Below are 23,595 nucleotides of genomic sequence, written 5' to 3' on the forward strand. Positions count from 1 at the left end.
CCCAACTTACCTTATTTTGAAAAAAAATTTACAAAATTGAAAAATTGAATGTTTTTTTGTTAATTTGGTATGTTAAAAAAGCAACAAAAATTTAGTTATCATGCTCATCCCTGCCAGTATTAAAATTTTCTAAAAAAAGTCCAAAAGAAAAGTAAAAAAAAATAAATAATCCGAATTAAAACTGTCGAAAGTACAAAACTGAATAAAAAATTTTTTTAGTTCGTACTTTAAATAAAAATTTCTATAAAATTATCTCTTTGTTCCAAATTGTTGTAATTTTTTACACTAAAGCAACATCCCTGAAATAATAATTGCTTCAGAGTCAAATCTGTCGAAATTACAGAATTTAATGAAAAGTTTTGAATTTTTTGTTCGTCTTTCAAATGAAAATTTTCAGAGATTTTTTTGCTTCCAAATTCTTGGAATTTTGTCCAGTAAATAAAAATCCCATAAGAAATAAGTTCACCAAATTTCACTGCTTGAGTGTGGAAATTACAGATTTGATAAAAAAAATTGAGTTTTAGCTGGTTTTTCAAATGAAACTTTCATTTTTGTTTCGTTTTTTTTTGTTATTTTAAACACTAAATAAACACCCCATAACTAATAAGTTCATCAAATTTCCCTGCTTCCGAGTTAAAATTGTCCAAAGTACAGAAATTAATGGAAAATTTTGAATTGTTGGTTCGTGCGTCAAATAAAAATTTTTAGAAATTTTCCATTTTCATCCATATTTTCAGAATGTTGTCCACTAAACGAACACTGTTTCAGAGTTCAAACTGTAAAAATTACAGAATTTGATTAAAAAGTGAATTTTTGGTTCGTCTTTCAAATGAAAATCTCTAGAAAATGTCTTTTTTGTTCCAAATTGCAATAATTTTGTACATTAAATACGCCTTTGAGTAATTGATGCACCAAATTTCACTTTTTCAGAGCAAAAACAGTCGAAATCACAAAATTTGATGAAAATTTCGATTTTTAATTCGACCTTAAAATGAAAATTTCTGCTGCATGGGCAGCCTCGTTCGGTCGCGTCCGATATTACCCCAACTCACCTTATATAATTTTTTTTTCTTTATTGAAAAATTATTTTTAATTATAACTAAGACATCCAGATAGTTAGATGAATAAAAACGACAGAAATGTATATCTAGTTCCGGAAATTTTACCATAAAATCATTATTTTTTAAGAACGGTTTCACCGATTTCGATAATATTTTGTACACATTATATTGAGATGATTGAGCTTTTGCATTCAAATTAACAGTTTTTTCATAATCTCAAAAACTAATTTTTATCAAGACGACGTGCTTTAACTTTTAGTTTGCGTAATTAATAAACTTGCACCTGCAATGTTGCCAACAAAACTTCAGTTACAAAAACAAGCTTAATTAGCGAGTTACGGTTAACAAAAGTCGTCGTAACTTCGTCGAAATAATAGAAATTCAAAGACTTTCGGAAACGTCGTTGAATTTTTAATAAGCTTGTGAAAATATTTTCGTTCACGGCGTGAAATCCGTCAGCAATTAATTTAATGAAAACATGGCAGCGCTGATATTTAATAAAGACGAAGTGTTCGAGTAGATGGAAACTCACCTCCTATGCTCGCGTTGTAGGCGACGCCTATTCCGCAAAATTGGTTGTAAGCAACAGCAGCCACTTCACCCGCACAACGGGTCCCGTGCTTATTATCTCCATTATCTTGCGGCATGGGATCGTCGTCGTTGCCGTTAATGTCGGTGCTGGCTAGTGGGTCCTGACGGAAAAAAAAAAGATAATCATCAAATCGAGTGTGTGAAACAACGGAAACGAAGAAAGAGGAAATTAAAGGTGGCGAGAAGATGGGGGTGCTTAATTAACTAGCGTAAAATTAATTTCAGACGAGTTGGTTAGTTCAAAATACCTAAACAAGTCGAGCTCGTTTCTTCAAGAGTCAGAATTCCCGGCATAGAATTTTTAATTAATATTTTTTTGTATCGAACTTTGTTTCAGCGGTACAAAGCCTCTCGGAATATAATTAGTCACTTTTATTTGAAATATTCGCATTGAAATTCAGCGCAAAACAAATTAATTATGTTAATGAAAAGCTTGAAACTTTTATGTAAACAATCCTCAATCGATAATTCGTTAATTTTACAAAACGAATTCGTCGATCAAATATTTGAGAAGCGATTTTCCTAACGAGTCACTGAATTTCGTACAATTGTGGGCGTTCGCTGACTAAAAAACAGTTAACGTCGTTCACACGCGTTTCTTTCCGCGTTCCTCAAAAAAAAAACGAGAAAAAGTGGAAAACAAAACAGCAAAGAAAATCGATACCATTCTAGACTTCATTTGCATCCTTTAAGTCATAGTGTGTCGCTGGCACTTTGGAGGTGGAATAATTTATTCCGAAGAATGATTTTACATGATTTTGTGCTCAAAGAACGGCAATCTACACATCTTTTAATGCAGTTACGTGTTGAGATAAATGAAATAGATAGCGGAGGAAGCGTTTATGACCTTAACTGTTGTTTGAGACCGTAATTGGAATGATTTCGGATTTCGGACCGATTTCTATTACTCTGCTTTTTGACGATTAATGTTTACATCATAAATTGGATTTTGGATTACTCTGTTATACTCAGGAGACGGTCCGACGAGGCAAATATAATTGAAAAGTTCTACAAATACCTATTACAGAAATTGCGACCCACGAAACAATGCGACCATAAATTTCAAGGGAAATTTATTTACGACTAATTTTGGAGCGGTGAGTGAAGCACACGTTTCCAAAAGGAAAATTTTCTACTAAATTATCACAATTCTTAGAATTCCCGGAATTCTGACAGGATTTTTAAAAAAAGAGCGGTTTTAGCGGAATTACTTATTTGATCCGGAATTAAATTAATCAAGCTGCCACTTACATTACATGCCAAAACGTCAGATTTAATTGTAATTGAAACATAACAGTAATTAAACATTCTGCAAATTAGTCATAATTAAAATTTAGAACTAGACATTAGAATTGTCTGAAATGGAATTAACGGCGCTCCATTTCCTCCCAGATCGTCTGAAATTCTGACACGTGCCCAATATAAAAAAGCCCCCACGTGATGAGGGTAAACGTCACACTCTGAAAAGAATACAATCTTTCTTCGGATCGTTTTGTGTTGTCATGTAAAACTATTTTTTTTACTCACGTAGTTTTGTGCGAGATCTGGATGATTAGTTTGGATGCCGTCGTCCAGGATTGACACGACAACTCCTTTACCAGTATATCCTTTTCTCCAGGCTGGCGCCAGATTCATGTCCAATCCATCTTTGGCACCGCCGTTCTGGAATTAAATAAAAAAAGTTAGAAAGGAGTCGCTCGACAGGAGGCATCTCATTCGATCAAATATGTTCAACGGAGCTGAAACTATAAACACACAACGATGATATAACGGATCGGTTTTTATAGACGGAAAGTCACAAACTGGTTGAATTAGACGCGAATTCCGAGCGTTGAAATAATTCAATAACGTGTTTATGGTTTTTTCAGTGAGAGTTTGTAAAAAATTCGACGTACTGAATCATTGAAGAATTTTATTTCGGTCCTATGCCGGCGCATCCACCAATTATTCGATATTATATGTATAACAATACCGAATCAGCTTCTATTTTTAAAGTTGTATCTCGTTTAAAGCGAATGATAAACATTCGTTAAAAACCGGATTATCTGATAATAAGGCAATTATTTTTAACGGCGTTTTCACCCTGCGTTATCGATTATAAAAATTCCCAGAATATATATCATAGAAAACAGAGCAGGGATACAAAGGAATTGAATAAAATTCAAAAGGTTACAAAGAAGAATAGAAAATTTTGGATTTTCGTGAAGGAATTTGGCCTTTAAAAGAAAATTAAAGATTTTCGACTCTTCCAAAATTTGGTTTCACTTAATAAACGTCTCTAGATGACAGATCCAAAGAATTTTACTGATTTAGAGTTAAAACTGTCGAAATTATAGATCCTGACAGAAATTTTTGGATTTTTGGTTCGTTCTTTAAATGGAAATCGCTAGAAAATTTCCTTTTTGTTCCAAATTATTGTGATTTTATACATTAAATACGCCTTTAAGTAATTGATCTACCAAATTTCACTTTTTCGGAGCAAAAACTGTCGAAATCACAGAATTTGATGAAAACTTGTGGATTTTTAATTCGTCCTTCAAATGAAAATTTCTAGAAATTTTCCTTTTTATTAAAAATTTTTGTAATATTGTACTTTAAGTCAACACTCTTTTAGTAATAGGTCCACCAGCGTTGAAACTGTCGAAATTACAGAATTTGATGATAAATTTTGAATTTTAGGTTCGTCCTTTAAATGAAAATCTCTAGAAAATTTCCTCTTTGTTACAAACTGTTGCAATTTTCTACACTAAATAAACACCCCTTTGGTAATAAGTCCACCAAATTTCATTGTTTCAGAGTCAGAACTGTCGAAATTACAGAATTTAATGCAAAATTTTGAATTTTTTGTTCGTTCTTCAAAAGAAAATTTTCAGAGATTTTTCTTTTTCTTCAATATTTTTGAAACTTTGTTCAGTAAATACCAATTCAAGTTCACCAAATTTCATAGCTTCAGAATTAAAACTGAAAATTATACAATCTGATGAACATTTTTGGATTATTAGTTCGTTTTTAAAATAAAAATTCCCTTTTTTGTTTCGTTTTTTTTTGTTATTTTGAACACTAAATAAACACCCCATAACTAATAAGTATAAGTTCATCAAACTTCACTGCTTTCGAGTTAAAATTGTGGAAAGTACAGAAATGAATAGAAAATTTTGGATTTTCAGTTTGTGCGTCAAATGAAAATTTCAAGAGATTTTCCTTTTTCATCCACATTTTTAAATTTTGTTCACTAAACGAACACTGTTTTAAACTGTCAAAATTAAGTAATGAGTCCACCAAATCTCTTTGTTTTAGAGTCAAAAATGTCAAAATTATAGAATTTATTGAAACATTCTGGATTTTTAGTTCGTACATCAAGTGAAACTGTCTAGAAAATTTTCTTTGTTTCAAATTCCTGAAATTTTCTACACTGAATTAACACCCCTTAAATAATAAATCCACCCCCAAAATTTACAGAATTTAATGAAAAATTTTGGATTTTTTGTTCGTCCTTCAAATGAAGATTTTTCTGTTTCTTCCAAATTCTTGAAATTTTGTCCAGTAAATAAACACCCCTTAAGTAATAAGTCCACCAAATTTTATTGTTTTAGAGTCAAAACTGTCGAAACTACAGAATTTGAGAGAATTTTTTGGATTTTTAATTTATTTTTATAATAAAAATCTCCAGCAAATTTTAATTTTGTTCCAAATTATTGTGATTTTGTACATTAAATAAACTCCTCTAAGTAACAGGTCCAGAAATTTTTTTGAAGTATTTTAAGTGCTCTTTTTCACATTCTTTTTTTTCTTTTATTATTTTTCTATTCATATTTATCGTTCTCATTCGGTTCTTTGTTACAATCTTTAAAATTCCACGAATTATAAATTTCGGATTTTCTCTGAGTCTTTATGTGTCTGCATTTGTTTTTCTCTAATTGTCCTTTTTTTAAGTCTTGTAAACAATCCATGATAATTCCAGAGGATTCGAGGCAATCCAAGAAAATCCACAAAATCCAAATGAAAAGAGTAAAAAATTCGCTCGCTGTATTTGATCGTTGAAGAATTTTATCTCAACTCTACCCCGGCGCATCCACCATTTATTTCGATATTATAATACAGCGTCATCGCGTTTCTTTCGCTTCTTTTTTTAAAAATGTATCTCGTTTAATGCGCAATGATAAAAGTTCGTTAAAAAACCGGAATATCAGATAAAAGGGCAATTATTTTTAATGGCGTCCTGACTCTGCGTTACCGCTTATAAAAAATTCCCAGAATGACACGTAATTATAGAAAGATTTGCTCGGAGAAATCCACCTCGAAAAACTGCTCAACCAGTAAAAATAACATTTCTTATTCTTGACTCGGATTAACAAAGACCTTCCGACATTATAAATCGTCATATCGTATTCAACATCGTAAATCTTTGAGTTATCACGAATTTCAACCGAAGACCGCGGATAATAAAGTTATTATCATCTCCACGTTTTATCGTCGCTCGTTTCAAATTTAAATAAACGCTGATATTTGCTGAAATTAACTTTTTACGAGGCGGAGAGAACGAACCCGATTTTTTCGGTATTTGATACGCCACTGGATCGATTCGAAGTGTGTGTGTGTGTGTGTGGATAATGGCGGAGGTGCCCAGCAACAATCGCACTTTATCAAAATTCTAAGGTTGGCAATATGCTCATTACGGAATAAAAAATCTGAAATGCAACGTTGTTACAATAATATTATGCGCTGCTATTTTCATGCATGTCTTGGCGGAAATGTTACATGACGGATGTTTTTTTTTTATTTATTTGAAAAGCTAATTTTTCACTGACTGAATTTATTTTATTATTGTGTCGTCCTTTGTCGTCCATTTATAGACCATAAAAGTACTGTTGTAATAACGACGAAGATACAATACAATAAATAAACAAGAAAAAAAAAGTATGCGCCAAGGGAGTTGAAAGACTTGTGGGAAATAATTGGCTGTGGCTATGGAGTCGTTTTGTAAAACTTACGGTTCGGCGCACCCACCATTTTCCTAATTTACAAGCACTTTTCTTGTTCATTTTTGTAAGGTCTATTTGCAAGTGTAAACATCAATTTCTTTATTTGTTCAGCGCCGACACGTAAGTTCCGACCGCAAATCTAGCTGGACAATAGTTATTTGTGTACCAAGGCCAAAAAGCGTGTCTTTTTGGCCAAGCCTTTTTTTAAAAAGAAAGAGGCGAGGACAAAATGGCACGTTTTGGCCTTGTTACACACAAGATTTTTTAGACGATATCATTAAATTTACAAGTTAATTAATTTTTATTTATGATTTATTGATTTAATCATTTATAACAACTGAATAATTGTAAATATTTATGAATCCTTCAAAAAAGTTCATATTTTCTTTACATTTGCAGTTTCGGCATGTGTCACTTGACAATTTGTATGAATTAGGTTTAATGTGCTTTTTGATGTTGTTGCAGCAGCACTCCTAGACATGTTCATTTTCAATAATTCAACACGTCTTTGTTGCACTTTACAGCAGTTTGTCGATTTGATTTTACCCAAATAATTATAAAATTGGGGGTAATGTCGGTATCTTGATGTAATATGCAAAACTATGGATAGATGGCGCCACCATAGATCGGCCAAAAATGTTTGCGGCCAGAAAAGACTTACTTTTAGGCCGCTTTTGAGACCTAAAAATTCCATTTTCAGTTTAAGTCGCCTAAAATAGCTATTTGTGAACCAAGGCCAAAAAGTGGTTCATTTTTGGCCGAGTCTTTTTTTAATGGCCGAGGCGCTAGCCGAGGCCAGAAAGAAGGCGAAGGCAAAATGGCACTTTTTGGCTGTGTTACACACAAGATTTTTTAGGCGACATCATTAAATTTACAAGTTAATTAATTTTTATTTATGATTTATTGATTTAATCAATTATAACAACTAAATAATTGTAAATATTTATGAATCCTTCGGAAAAGTTGTTGCAGGAGCACTGCTAGACATGTTCATTTTCAATAATTCAACACGTCTTTGTTGCACTTTACAGCAGTTTGTCGATTTGATTTTACCCAAATAAGTATAAAATTGAGGGTAATATCGGTATCTTGATGTAATATGCAAAACTATGGATAGATGGCGCCACCATAGATCGACCGAAAATGTTTGCGGCCAGAAAAGACTCACTTTTAGGCCGCTTTTAAGGCCTAAAAAGTTCATTTTCAGTTAAAGTCGCCTAAAAAAATCATTACTCAACAAAATTTCGTCAATTTCTAAAGATGAATTTTGAAATTTACCACATTCATTAAACTTTTTAAGGCGAATCTATTAGTAACACTTGCAACATTGTAAATAAGTACAGCCTAATGCTATTTTTTTAATGACGCCGTTTTCCAATATTTTTTACCAAATTTTAGTCCAAAATTCAAATTTAGCATTTTTTTCCTTTTTAAAATTTTTAATTCGATCAGCAGATTTATTATTAATTTGTCTACTTTTGTTGTGAATATATTTTTTATTTTTATGTGGTTCAATATCCCCCCAACTGTATTTTCATCATTCACGTTGATTTTCATTGTAAGTTTTGAAAAAAAACAAAAATAGACGATACGAGCTTGTATTCATTTTAATTGTAAACCCTCATATACAATGGTTGTATATGAATGAGATTGTTTGAATGCGTAATCTTTAATGGTTCTTTAATAAACCAGAACTAGTTTCAGACTGAAATATCTTGAAACAAATTTTAAAACTCTAGTTAAACTCTGAAGGAAACTTCCGAAAGCAATATTATTTTTTTCTAAAGCACATTCCGGAAAAAAATGGGTTTTCGGGTAAATATGTAATCTCAGTTGTATGATCAATGTCACAAATTTGCAAAATTCAAAAACAGCTGATTTGCTGATTTGATTTAGTGCACTAAATATCCATATTTAGTGTGAAAATTGAAAAAGTGTATTCTCGACGTTCTGTGAACATTTAGTGTACTGAACTTTCAGTATGAAATTATTAGTCTGGTCGATAGTAGACTAAATTGCATGCTAATTTATTTAGATTTGCAAAATTTTTGATAAAGCAATAAAATTAGAAGAAGAATCTAGACAAAGGTCTTAACTTAGATGTAGTAGCAGCAAATTTACATGAAACCAAAATATATAGAAAATTCCTTAAAAATGTGTAAGATAGAATACTCCGTAAAACTTTTCGATTTATTGAAGACACATTTAATTTCAAGACCATGCAAATCCTACTCCAAAAATTGCGGTGGTTTTAGTGTTATCATGATATTTTTCTTCTGCAACACCACTGATTGGAAAAATACTATTTCTTTAAAATTTAACACATTCTGTTTGACTGGATCATTTCGTTCTGTTGTCTGTTGGTGTTTAATTATGCCTTATTTTAAATTTTGAGCTAAGTTTTGCCACGCCTGATGTACACTTGCGTGCAAATGTATCGGGCCATGTTGAAAATTTCACTTCAACTGAAAATATTTCTAAAACAAATATGTATGTCAGTTTTGAACAAAAACGGCATCATTTGAAAGCTTGTTTCGTTCTGTTTAAGATGACAAATAAGTTCAAAGTTAATTTTATTATTAACCCCATTACCAGCTTTTAAAGTAAAAATGTCCAATTTTCTCACTGTTAGAAATCCGATTTCATGCTTTTTTTAGGCTGAAAATGGTCAGCAAACCATTTTGTGGTAACTTCTATTTGACGCGTTTGGCATATCAAATAATTTAAGTTCTAAAAAATGTATACTTCGGCTGTAAAAGCAGCCAAGCAGTTGCTTTACTTGAAACGGGACTCATCAGCGAGATGGGTCTCGTCGCTTAAATTTAAGCCTTGCAACAATTCAAAAACTACAGCAGAGGTACTTAGGAACTAGTGCCTTTACAAGTAGGCCAAAAACTAGAAAACTTGTTGCAACATCTCCAAGAAATGATCGATTTTTTGGCACAACATCATTAAAGGATTGGAGATTAAATGCTGTGCAGATAAAACAACGGGTACATAAAGTTCAAAGAGTAGATGTTAGTGAATGAACTGTGGGGTGAAGTTTGAAGGAAAAGAATTTGACATCTCAAAAAGTTGCAGTTGCAGTTGCAGCAAAATTGCAATTTGCTAGAGATCATTTAGACTGGACTTTTGAGCAATGAAGTAAAGTTATGTTGTTAGATGGAACCAAACTGTGCTTACACGAAAATAACAGAAGAGTAAAAGTGTACAGAAGACCTGGGGAGCGATTTGCACAATGCTGCATAAACGAACAGATCAGTTATGGTGGCGCTTCATACATGATCTAGAGCGGTTTTTAAGTGAAGAAAAAACAGATCATGTTTTTGTGACTAGTTCTTGAATTGGCAAACGCAAAAGGGGTTTAACAGTCCAGAGATACATAGTGGATATTCTGCAAGAACCTGTAATGGATCATTTAAAAAATGGGATTTGAGCCAGAAATCCTGCGGCACAGTCACTGTATGGTTTAAAAGTTGCCATCGAAGAAGAGTCGAACCGTCTCCCTCAAGAAAAAGTTATTTTATTGATCAGACCCATGTCTAACCGTATGGAAGAGGTTATTAGGGCTAATGGTGGCAGCACCCGTTATTAAAAATAAAAAATTCTTTGGTTAATCAATTGTACTTAAATGCTGCATGTTTGCTTTTTGTTTAAGTTTTACTAAAAATCCAGAAAACTTATTAAATAATAAGTGCACGATGGTATGAATAAGAAATTCTTATACAGGGTCCGGCAACACTTGGGTCCAACCCCAAAATGGTCTTTAATTTTAAAGATAAAACTTTGAAAATTTGCATTTGTTTATAGTTGGCAAAGATCTAGAAGCTGACGCAAAGATTTGTTTTTATCACTAATAGTTTTGGCGTCGCGACGCCTTAAAAATGTAATTTTTAGTTAATTGTGAGGGTTTGTGATATTAATCCCTAATTAATTCTTTTTCAATATAAATGTGTTAAAAATATCTCAGTTGTCATTTTAGGTTCAATGCAAATTGTCTTCAAAATTTGAGAAAAAAATGCTGTTTTATCAAGTTAGTTTCCAATTTTATTACGTCAAAATTGGGAACTACGTTTACACCCATTTGTCAACATCTTGTGTCACAAATGACATCTATCCTTTGGTTCGCTTTAGATTGTAACAAAAGTCTTACTTGGTGAAATTGTCGTCTTGTCGATGTTAATTAATGACTTCTGGTGTCCATAAAGTGCAACATGCCTGTGTTAATCAAAATTAACCTTTATAAGAGTGAATGAAGTGACTTGTGAAATTTTGGTGTAAACGTAGTTTGCCACTGCGCTGTCATAATTTTGAAAACTAACTTGATAAAACAGCGTTTTTTTGCAATTTTTAAATACAATTTGCATTAGATTTAAAATAAAAACTCAGATATTTGTATTACAGTTATGTTGGAAAAAAATTGAATTCGCGAATATTTCCGCAAAAACTCAAAATTCGCTAAAAATTATACTTCTTATGCGTCGCGACGCCAACCAAACCGTGATAAAAAACAAATTTTTGCGTCAGCTTCTAGAGCTTTGTCAACCATAAGCGTATACAAATTTCCAAAATTTTATCTTTAAAATTAAAGACGATTTTGAGGGTGGACACAAGTGTTGCCGGACTCTGTATAAGAAAGTAGAATCTTTCAAATGCTACCATTTTTCCTAAATTCTAATAAGTCGTTTTTGAATCATAATCATTTGAAATTAAATTTTTTAAGTGGCCCGATACATTTGCACGCACGTGTAATTTTATGTTTTTTCTTTTCTCCAAAGTTATTGGGCATTTTTTTATGTAAAGATAGACATAAACTTGTCTTGTACAAAAATCAAAAGTTGTTCAGAAAGTGCTTTGCTTCTCAATAACCCGCAAGTTATACTTTTTCCCTGCGCTAAAGGTTTGGATCCACGATAAGATATTCTCTTGAGATGATGGTTTTACGAGTCAAAAATCGTCTCAAAAGTAGCAAAACTATAAAATTTGTTCATTTTGCTGTGATTTCTTGTGGGGGACTTTAATGCTGCCTTTATTTTTATTGAACAATTGACTGGAAAGGTTAATTTTTGGAGATCAGTCAGCCTGACAAACTGTTTTTGCGATGTTGCCAAGATAATATTTAGACCACACTAAAATATTAGTGCACTTTTTAGTTTGATGATGGAGAATACACTATTTTTGATAGCAGACTGATTTTCTCGTACTGATTTCGAGAATCGCAAACCAGTTTGAAAAAATAAGCTTGCATGTAGAGTCCCGATAATTTGGCTGAAATTGCAATGCAAGGGAGTGATGTGGTTTTACTGTCTGTAGATGCACGCACAGTAATCGACAGTTTGAAGATTTTAGAACAATACACTTTATTCAGAAATTTAAATAAAAAAATTGATTGTTAATTTTTGTCCAGCTAGATTTGAAAACCAGGTGGCGGAATAGATTTCCATTAAAATAAACGTCGGTGTATTTTTTCATTATGATAACAGCAATATGTTAGATCTGAACCGCAGTATCGTTTACGACGTTCCGAAATGTCTCCAATAAAAAAAAGTAATTTGAAGGGTTTCCCTATTAATCTTCGTCTCGGGACGAAAGTCGTCCTTTCGAACAATGAATATAAAACCACGAGATTAAGTCGCCATATATCCTTATCAGAGCCGTTCGTAAAAGTTGTTCGAGATACACGAAGCAATAAAAATCTGGAAGACGTAACCGAAGAAGTCGTTTATTATGTCCGTCGATGAAGCTTTTAGCACCCAATTTTACTACAACCGTGCGAAGTAATACCAGATGTGATAATATTTTTACAGCCCGTTTTACGAGAGATTCGACTTCGGCACCTGATTGTATCGACCCAAGCATGAATTTGAAATTTATCTGTAATGTCTTTGTTCGATAACTCCGGCAGCTGTTACGTTCATAAAAATTCAAATGGAATCGTTGATTTGAGCGAAATCGTTTCGCATTTAGATGGCGTTCTCTCTCGTTCCGCGAATTGGATTACTTATACCCAAAATAATCGCTCGAAATTTGAAACGACATCACGTCACGATTTCTGACACTAAAATAATTATATCCATACGATCATGTCATGGTAATTGGGGCGTCCCGACCGCAAAACGACGGATTCGGTTTTCGGATGGACGAAACTGTTTTAAACTTAGCGAGGAATTGGAGGAGCGAAACTATAAAAGTGGATTTCGTTTGGGCCGCTTTTAATTCAATTAAGACGGAATCGTCTTTCGAGAGACGAATATTTACACGCGCCATTAAACTAATTGGAGTAGAGATCGCGATGCACTACATACTTTTAAACTGGTATTTGTCACGTGGGGGGACTTTAAATGGGAATTTTAAACCCACTGACATATTTCGCGAAGTGTCACGAATTCAAAAAATATATTTAAGAATTTAAGAAAAATCGAGAAAATCTGTTTCTTCAGATTGGCAAAAAAGTTTCGAGATTTTTTTGCCTAATTTCCTAACTTTGTCGATTTTGATTTCAAGCAAGAAGACTTTGGAGGAAGTATAGTCTGTCCAACGAATAAATAGATGACAGTTTTCTAACAAAATCTGCGCGATAAAAACTAGTACCAACAACCGCCAAATTTAAAATAGTTGTCATGATGCTAATTTCAAAATTCATTATTTTTACTAAATTTACTGCTATAAAAATGGCTCCTATTACTTGATTATAGAAAGGGAATTAACAAACTAACTAATTCGGTGTAACGTAGAGAAAACCTCAAAAACCCTCAATTTTTACACACTTTAAAGCTGTCAGGTAAGTCCTTCCGCTAGGAAATCGAGAGGCACACAAAACTTTATTAGCAGTCCAGTTGTTACAAATCTTTTATTATCAACATTCTAATTAGGAAACTTCGGTCAAGTTGACCAACAGATCTTTTGAATCTACTCATCATGAAACTTGCAAAAGACAATTTGCACAAGAGAAAAACCGAAAAACTAGTAATTAGACACTATTTTACCAACAAAACTCAAGGAACAGTGCAAAAAGTGGATCTTAAAGTGGTCAAGAATGACGAATGTCAGTGAATGTCAAATCATTGACAAATTTCTAAAAAAGGCGGGAAGGCGTACCAACTTAAATCGAGATTAATATCCCCAAAAAGACGGAAAATTCTAGAGTATTTCAAGTTGCCATGTTTCATGCCATACAATTCAAATCATCCTATTTACTCGCTGGATTTACTATACTATTTTTGCCTCGTTTAATAAGTGTGTTAAGTTACAAAATTTTAAGACAAGAAATAGAAGTTTTAGAAATTTTTTCTTTCAGAATGATTTAAAAGTTTCGAGATTTTTTCTACTAAATTTCGTAATTTTGGCAATTTTGATCCTAAGCGAGTAGAATTTAGAGAAGTTACTACTTTAGACTCCTTTATTCCATTATTTAAATTCCAAAATTTTAGGACAAGAAATAGAAGTTTTAGATTTTTTTTCTTCAGAACAATAAAAAACTTTCGAGATTTTCTTCTTTCTACTAAATTTTATAACTTTGGCAACTTTGATCCTAAGCGAGCAAAAATTGGAGGAGTTACTACTTTAGACTCCTTTAATAAGTGTGCTAAGTTAGAAAAATTTAAGACAAGAAATAGAAGTTTTAGAAATTTTTTCTTTCAGAACGATTTAAAATTTTCGAGATTTTTCTACGAAGTTTCTTAATTTTGTCAATTGTGATTTTAAGCAAGTAGAAATTGGAGGATTACTACTTTAAACTCGTTTAATAAGTGTGCTAAGTTACAAAATTTTAAGGCAAGAAATGTAACTTTTAGAAAAAAATTTCTTCAGAACGATCCAAAACTTTCGAGATTTTTGCAACTAAATTTCGTATTTTTGGCAATTTTAATTTTAATTTTAGAAGAGTTACTGCTTATTTTCAGAACAATCTAAAACGTGCAATAAGAAAATATTTAACTGCAATAGTCAGACACGTCATTCTAAAATAAGCAAACAATTTTTACCCGGCGCATCCACCATTTTCAAACTCCACCAACATTTTTTTGTGTGCAACCGCCATTTTGAGAAACTGACTTTGTTGAAGAAATAAACGTCTCGCAGCGATTTCGCTTATTTTAATAAACATTTCTCCAACAAATACAATGGTAATTTAGTTTTGCTTAACTGCCAGTAACTGCACAAAAATATCAGGCGAGTTAGGAAGCATAACAAAAGACAACGAAGTTTGGAAACTCGGCAAGATTGTTAAAGAGACTTGCATCTTCGTCTTAAAACTTTTGTTTATTTCCCCGCAACCCGTGGAAACAGCAATTCCGCTTAAAGTTGTAATTTAATATAGTACAATATTTTCGTTTTTAGTTTAAAATCACTTTTATTGGCTTCAAAAGTTTTTACCTGCGTTTTTATGTGTATTTAATAAAAATGCTTTCAACTCGGTGAAATATTGTGAAGTTAACGTGATGTACGTAGAGTGAGATTTTTTTTTTCAAAAAAAAGCACGTGGCGAACATAACGTCGCTTTTAATCAAATAATAAATTACACTATTTGTAATATAGTAATTTAGAAGCGGCATCTAGTGTCGTGTGTTTTAATAACAATCCCGTTGAAAAATTAATCCAACAAATTCTCATTTTCCTCCGTTAAATATTACGCGCATAATTCGCGACTTTGAACCTAATATTTTATACCGTGTTCTTCCCTGTTTTTTGGACCCGAAGCGTTCATTATTCTTTGTTCCACATTACGTAACCGAGTTTTTAATTATTTGCTCGTATTTCGCTGAGGACGCTCTTATTATCTCTCCTGAAATAAAGCACGGTACAACACAAACAACACAGACGGCGACAACAAAGAAAACCCAATATTTCCCCGGTTATCGCAGACTTTCTACAATAGGTAAACACCTTATTGATGTCGGGAATAATAAGACCGCTGTGCTTGATTTGAAAGATAATTTTTTCCGGACTGTTCTACCTCGCGTAATTAGCTCCAAAGAGAAAAATCAAAAGAACGTGAAAAGCTCGGAGGTTCGATTCTTATGAAAGCTTTGTCGCGAATTTATACACAAATCAGATTAGGCGTTTGCAAAGGAAAAGTTGAGAAAGATTCCTGCTAGAAAATTTCAGGCAGCGAAAAGACCTGCGCCTGCGGTGATTTCTAACTTCACGATGCGGGTTTCTAGGTTCCATATGGCCGATGAGCTTCTGAACTGGGGATAATTAAGCGGAGTTTATATTAAGACACTAAAACAGTGGACCGGCTAATAGAAAACGAACGAATTCCGGGCTTCAGCGAGAGCGAGCTTTTTGTTCGATTTTCGCATCTCATTTTTGAGCTTTTGTCGTTCGCTGATTGAACTTTTTGTCGCTGACAATTTGCCGTCAATTCATCCATCCCTTCCACACCTAGCGAAATTAATGTGAAAGTTTATGAAACAACGACTCCCTAGCGAGCTTTATGATTAATATCGCAAAGTTTCTCTCTGCGAATCATCTGTACACGCGCTTTCGGTCAGATAGCCCAGCTTTATTTACAAGTATAATTCGGCTTTATTAATAATCCTGCAGGAAACAAGTGGTTTCTCTGGTGGATTTTTTTCCGTCCAACGATTTGTCTCAATTCTCTGCTAAAATCGAATTGAATTGTCTCATTGTCACTAGCGTTTGACTGATTCATGCACTGCAGATTGCATTTTTAATTTCACGAGGGAATTCCACGTGTAAACCTTAACGTTCGAAATGTAAATTTCTAATTGCATCGGTCTCTTCTCGTCGTTGAACAATGCTTTTGAAGTGCATTTCGATGCAATTCAGAATAATAGCACAGACGGATTTTTTAAATTATTCCAGCCACTCTACGAACTCATTTACTCGATGTTTTCAACGAGCTTTCTATTAAGCGAAGACCGAGTTCAGCATTTCAGGACTTTGTTCAATTCCAATTTTAATTGTAGTAATGCGTTCGTCACAAATTGGAAATACTAAAATGTCCTTTGAAGATAGACTGCATGTGATGTGGTTTTTTTCATGCTTCCCGCGTCTTCCTATTATAGCAACATCCGGAGCTTTTCATAAGTTTATATTTTCAAATAGGAACGTCGTACGGAATAAAATTTTATTCCAAGTCGGGGAAAACATCAAGTTCTGCTGTTTGAAAGACTTGTACGTCGAGAGACATTTGATGATTTTAATGTAATTCAAATGAAAAATAAAATAAGTAGATTCAAGAGCGCATTGCAAAAATTAAACCGTTGTATGCATGCGGCGGTGAATAAAATAACTTTCGATTCAATTTGATGAATGCTTTTCATTTGATGATACATTAAAATGCGAGTTTGGTTGGTAATAATAAGCGAGATGAACGTTGTTTACATTTCGTACAAACTATGAAACTATATCGGGTTTTCCATACCAACTCGACCACTTTTGACCTCGACCCATTTCAATTTAGCTGAAAGTTTTTCATCTTGTTCTACTCTATGAAAAACGGTTTTCAGAATTTTTTCAAATTTTTGTTCCCAACCTAAAAAAAGTTATCAATTTTTTCAAAAAATGGCTTTGATACTTTTTCAAAAATTAACTTATTGGGACGTTTTTTTTTTCAAAATTCTTGTTTTGAAATGTACCTACTTTTCAGAAATAAATACAAAAAAAAAATAAAATGATAAATTTAATAAAATTTTGGCCATTTTTTGGAAAAACCGTTTTGTCGAAGTTCGCCATTTTATATTTTTTATTTTATTTTCTCAAAAAAAACTTAATTAAAATTAATTCTGCGATCATTACCGCATATCCCAGAGTGAGCCGATTTTTTTTCTTTTTTTTTATTTAATTAAAAAAGTTTTATTTTTTAGTTTTTAATTTTTTTTTTAAGTTATACAATAAAAAAAATGCAATTAAACGATTTTACAGGATTAATATACTGAATTTATAGTTTCATTCTACAACTATAATAACTAGGACTCAAATTTAAGGACCAAAAATCTGCCATTTTGTCAAATTTTAAATTTTTTCCACTATTGAGATTCATCCCACGGGAAATATCTTCTAGTTTAATAAACTTTTTATTTTTTTTTTATTTCAACAATGGTGAAGGCCGCAATCACTGCGGAGGGCTTTTTTTCTAGTGGCTTGGGAGACACTTAATACGAGTAACTCGGGCAGAATTAAATATTTTCATCTCAAAATTTAAACTTTTTTTCATTATCTATGTAAAAATGTATCCGCCAACTTTGAAAACATTTCATGCAGTAGTTTTCTTTAAAAAATTCCAAAAAATCACCTTTTTGTCACAGTGGTTGAGGCCCCTTAATATATTAATTAGCTCGATAAGGCTAGGACATGACAATTAGACTTACCTACAGCTATTTTAAAAAATAACGGTTTTTATCAAAAATGCCAAAAATTTAATTGAATTTATCATTTTATTTTTTTTTGTATTTTTTCTGAAAAGAACATTTTAACACAAAAATTTTGAAAAAAAAACGTCCCAATAAGTTATTTTTTGAAAAAGTTATAGCTATGTGAAAAATAAAAATAGTATATTATAATACAAGGTGTTTATAAATGTTTCTAGCATCAAGGGTAGCTCTGGAATTCCTGCCGTGCACTATTTTGCCGCTTTGTTTTCATAGTGAATATAACTATCTTGAAAATTATTTATAATGTTACTTACGTCCATGACGTTTCAGTTACAGTTTTGTGTCCAAGTTTTTGATTTTCAGGTTTTAAACCACAATTAAACCCGTTTATTTCTCAAAATTTACTTTGCTCCATGTTTGAGGTTAACTGAAAATGTCAGTTGAAAAATCGAAACCCACATTTGTTATGAGTGGCAAATTTATTTGACATTTCATAGCCACCCTTGATGCTAGAAACATTTATAAACACCTTGTACAAGTTTATAAGCAAGCCTTTAAAACACGCACGACGAGTTTAAGAGCACGACGCGTCAGCGGAGTGCTTTTAATGTCGTAAGTGTTTTAAAGGCGCTTATAAACGAGTGTTATACGCAATTTTTTATTATACCTATCCATTTACAATCCTTAAGGAGAATTGAAAAATTGTGAATTTACCCAATAAAATTATCGAAGGTTGTTTGCGAATCGTTTTCGTAGAGACGGTTAGCAAGCAATTGTTTGTTTACGTTGTTAAGCACATTTTTTCACGTTTGTAAAAATCCGTTCAGAAAATGAGTGAAGATATTAAAAGGCTAGCAGAACATGCAGAACTGCGATTAATTCTATCCGACGCTGAGAAGTATACTGGTCATCCTTTCCGACGAACTTCATACGATTATGGCAAACAGTGGTGGCATCGATGAGTTGAAACGTCAGGTGAGATGGAAATCTTCGAGTGTGGCTAGTAGCTATATTGAAGAATCCACTTTAAACAAAATAGTTGTTTCCAAACGCATTGCTAGTGTTCTGAACACATCGGTTGCTAAATCAACTTCATCAAGAGCTATGGACGTCCAACAGAAGAATGAAAATGAAAAAGCTTCTACTAGTTATGAATTAGAAGCAACAAACAACAGTAACCAGCTTCAAGCGGCCGGCTTTGAAATTTCAAACAATAGTATAATTGTAATTTTCATGTTTATATTATGAATAAAAATTGGTCCTGACATTTCACTATTTCTTGTTACCTAGACGACTTTAAAGCTTTAGTGTTTTAAAGAGCCCTTTTTGCACGCTTTTGCGTGTTTTAATTTAGAATTATGATGCAGGTATAATTAAAAAGCATTTTTGGAAAAATTCATAACTTTTTTTGGATTGGTTAAAAAAAATTGAAAAAATCTGAGAACTGTTTTTCATCGGGTTGGAAAAGATGAAAAAGTTTCAGCCAAATCGAAAAAAATCGGGGTCAAAAATGGTCGATTTGGTGTAGAATACCCCATATTCTTTATGTAACGAGCACATATTTCCAGCCTGAGCTTTTATCGCCTCGTATAGATGTCCCCGTAATCTCCATCGCAAATTTCTCTATAATCCCCATATTTATTATTCCGTCTCAGTACGTAATTGCAGCCAATCTATTAACACAATATCGAATCACCAAGTTCCGTTAAACTTTGACAGGCAAATTATAAATGATTAGTTGCGATCCGCTGTCTCGAGGTTAATTTGTTTTCTTATTTAGTTCGGTTTCAGCGGTGCACTTGCGATTCGCTCATTTATTATCGTTAACTCGATTAACTATTAATTTGAGAGCGAGTCCACGGCTGTGGCAATATAATTTAATTCTATTTGAGAAAACGGGAGCGAAACGGGGGGACGGAGTTTGCTAGCTGTAGCAATGTAGGGTGTAAGTTTAGGGCTTTCGGTAAGTTGAAACCGGCGAGTGTCACTCAGAGTTTGGGCCAAAGCCACTGGAATCCAGGCCTGAACTTGGAGGAGACTGCGGTTTATTAGCGGGGATTTAATTTAGTGCTGGCGGCGCTGTCACGTGACGATGATTGCTGGAGGAGAGTATAAAGAACGCGATGCCCCACGAATATCAGCATTTCGTGATTACTCCCCTAATGATGTAATGACGGAAAATAAAGCTATTAGAAAGCGATTAGTTCGAAATTCACCTAATTGCGCGTACACACATGGCGAAGAAAGGACACTCCAACGTCGGGCATGAATAGTCCATTATCCTCGAGGATATGACACCAATAACCGCTAACCTGACAGCAAAGAATATAACGATAAATCATTCTGTGCCCTCTCGGCCTATAAAAGAGTACACCAGCGGAGAAAGAGAACCTTATTGTTATATAAAGCCTATGCACCTCGGCTTGCACGAGTTATTTATCGTTGCCTTTTATATCTCTCTTAGTGTCAGACGTTGTACACGTAGGGCATTAAAACTAGATGCTATTGTTAAGGCGGATAGTGGCGGAGTCGGAGTGAAATTAATGCGCCGCTGTCTTTATATGAAAGCAGGACTAAGAACTGAGTTATTAAGATCGCGTTTCGGGGCTCAAGACGAATTTCATCTTAATCGTCGAGTGTTAATGCCCCACTTTCATTTCAATTTAATTTTGTTTGTTCGGAGTTTCCAGAGCATATAGGTCAAGTGGAACAACTCGTTGGCAAAAATAAACAAAACAAAGAAAGTTATCTCACATGGAAAAATGGTGGATGCGCCGGGAAACATACAATCTTTCTAATTACATAGTTATTGATCTTGATGCGGTTATCCCTTCAAAATGACTGCAGATTTACATCTAACCGGTTACAGTTTCAGTCTAGTTGGGAACAAGGTGAAATGCTCTGGTAATTTCGAATAGTTTTCCGAGATGGGCTCACTCATATGTGAATAATAATGTGCTCCACTTTGAACTTTAGCTATAGACTATCTCTGCGGTACAGGGCAAGTTATAATGTTTGGTAAAAGTTGATCGTAAATTTAAAATTGTAAGAACAAAACTGCTCCTAACCCATTACCGCCCAGTGTCCTATACATAGGACAGCCAGTTTACAATTTTTTTAATAGTTATTTACAGTCGCGTGTGGTAACTTACATTTTACAGCGCGAAATCAGTTTGAAGCACGACGGCGTAGCCGGAGTGCTTTAATGATTGACCGCTGTAAAATGGTTAACGCCCAAGAGTTGTATTAAACTTTTTGGCCGAAAAATTTTAATTTAAATAATTGGATTTTTCAAAATTTATGAGAACTGTCACATCTGACATTTGTAAATTTCATCATCTGTCAATTCTGTCAATTTTGTAGTTGGTGCACAAAAAGTACACAAGATGGCGCTGTATAAAAAACGTTTTAATATTACTTGTCTTAATTGAGATAATAATTTAGGTAGATTTCACTTTGGTGATCAATCTTCATTATGGTAAAGTGATTTTAATTTATAAACGCATGTGAAGAGCAGACGATTTGGGCAATTTTTACCGCAAGGCGTAAAAATACTTTAGAAGTGTTTTTATGTATGTATTAATTTTTACCATAAACTACTGTCTTTTGACTTTCCATGAACATTTTTATTTCAAGCAAATGATTGTATCAGTTTTTGCAAAAAAAAATTGAAAAACCTCGGATTTCAGTGCCTTTGTCATTTCACTGTATTTAATTTTTTTGCTGTAAAATGATAAACTGAATATATAATTTGAATTATGGATTACTACATGTAAGGTTCATTTTAAATAAAAGCCACATATTTTGTTCATATTTTCTGCTTTTTATATAGTAATAATAGGTCGTAAATTATGCTGTCCTATATGTAGGAAACTGGGCGGATTCGTTAAGTTTACTGAAGTATGACTGCGCATTCTTTTGTCGACTTTTTGCATATTGCTTTACCAATGCAAACAATTTTATTCTTCACTATAAAAGAAATGATAGTCTTCATAGGGGAGAGGGGATGACTGACTATATAATATACTTGAAAACCTAGAAATTGACATACATGGGTAAGATTTGGGCATAAAAATGAAGCAAAAATCAACTCTGGTCGATTAAAAAGACATCCAAATGTCTAATGTAACTTGTAGCATTTTTTAAAAACTTTATGAGCAGCAAACTTATGAATACCGATTTGATGAAATGAACCAGTTTTCAATCTCATTTTTTTCCAAATAAGCCTTTAACACTGGAGGTCGTAGAAAAAAGAAAAGCCGAACACTCCCAATCATGTATTAAAATTTTTTTTACAATTTATGAAAGGGATTGAACAATACGGCTGGTTACTAGATAAAACGCGGGTTTGGAGTAACAAGGTTCTAACTGCATTTCTTACGAAAATTGAGATTTTCATAAAATTCTACTCTCTTTAACATTGATTTTCAGTTTTCTTAATCGGAACGGACGTAGCTTGATGCCTTTTCAAAATTTGAGGAGTCCAAAGTTCTATCTGCTATGGATTAACTTAATGTTTCAAGGTAGAACTTGCAATTTTACTAATTAATTTCACTGCAGTTAGAACGGTGTCATTCTAAACCCGCGAAATATTCCATTCAAATTTTATAAAAAGGATAACAGAATGGTACAGCGTTGGATCCTTTTATGTGTTATTATTTCAGACTAAAGAAACATTCTATTTTTATTTCCCAAATTTGCAAATTCCAGATTTGACGACAAATATGTAAAAAATTAAGATTTCTCGACCGCGGTTAAAAAAATTCAAAATGGACTTAGCAACTTAACGACTTAAGCCGACGATATGTAAAATTTTTGAAAAAAAAATTATTATTTTTGGTAGCGGGCGTAAATGGGTTAATAGCCCCATTTTATTCACGTTTTAATTTATAGTGATTTATGGTGCGTCCTCTAAATATTTTTTACCAACAAATACAATTGCCGCCTCATCAATTATTAACAAAAACAAATGAACGCGCCAAATCCATCTGATAAATTTCGATTTAATGTCGGGAAATGACATCCGACACTAATCACAATCCGGTGAAATTGGTACGTCACCCTGTCATTTTTTTTTGTCCGCCCTATTGATTTTTCGGCTACCTTGTACAGGGGTCCTGAGCATTATGTAAATCTAATTACGTAACAGATCGACTTGGAGACGTTAGGAATTCTTTCCTCAACTCGATTATTTCAAAAGTAAACCGAGATTTCTACAAGAAATGGCGAACGGTAATTAGCGACGACGATCCGATACACAAAAACTTTTGTGTTTGAATTCCCGGATTATTTGAGAGGTTGTTTCGAAGTCGTAATAACGTCGACGTGCGACATAAATCCATTGTTTGTCAGAAGAAAACAATCGTGGATTGTAAATATGTGCTACTAATTGATAAGGAGTTTGTTAGGGGAAATCTAATTAGTACAACATCGATTGGACTATTATTTCAGTAGTTCCAATAATGAAATTGTTCTCTTGTTAGAATGTGATGCATTGGGTGGAGTTGTGTGCACCTGTGTAAAGTCCTTTGATGGAAGATCTGTCAAACTGACTCGATTGTGGTCGGGATTCATTAAGTGGGAATGTGTACTGGGGGAATTTTCAAATGGAAAATTCCAGTC

The 23,595-nt window shown here is 33.2% G+C and overlaps 1 protein-coding gene across 1 annotated transcript in view; it reads right to left on the reverse strand.

The window, feature by feature from the left end:
- Window positions 1–23,595, reverse strand: part of LOC148173345 (furin-like protease 2) — a 132,739-nt gene that overhangs the window by 10,509 nt on the left and 98,635 nt on the right. Inside the window, exons 5-6 of the mRNA XM_088040153.1 lie at window positions 3,180–3,314; window positions 1,594–1,753 (exon numbers count right to left, since the gene is read on the reverse strand). Coding sequence (XP_087896279.1) covers window positions 1,594–1,753; window positions 3,180–3,314 — 295 coding nt within the window. The remainder of the gene's footprint in view (window positions 1–1,593; window positions 1,754–3,179; window positions 3,315–23,595) is intronic.

Source organism: Gnatocerus cornutus, chromosome 6 (genome assembly GCF_029298725.1).
Source record: "Gnatocerus cornutus isolate USDA-ARS CGAHR chromosome 6, icGnaCorn1.1, whole genome shotgun sequence".
Lineage (NCBI taxonomy): Eukaryota > Metazoa > Arthropoda > Insecta > Coleoptera > Tenebrionidae > Gnatocerus > Gnatocerus cornutus.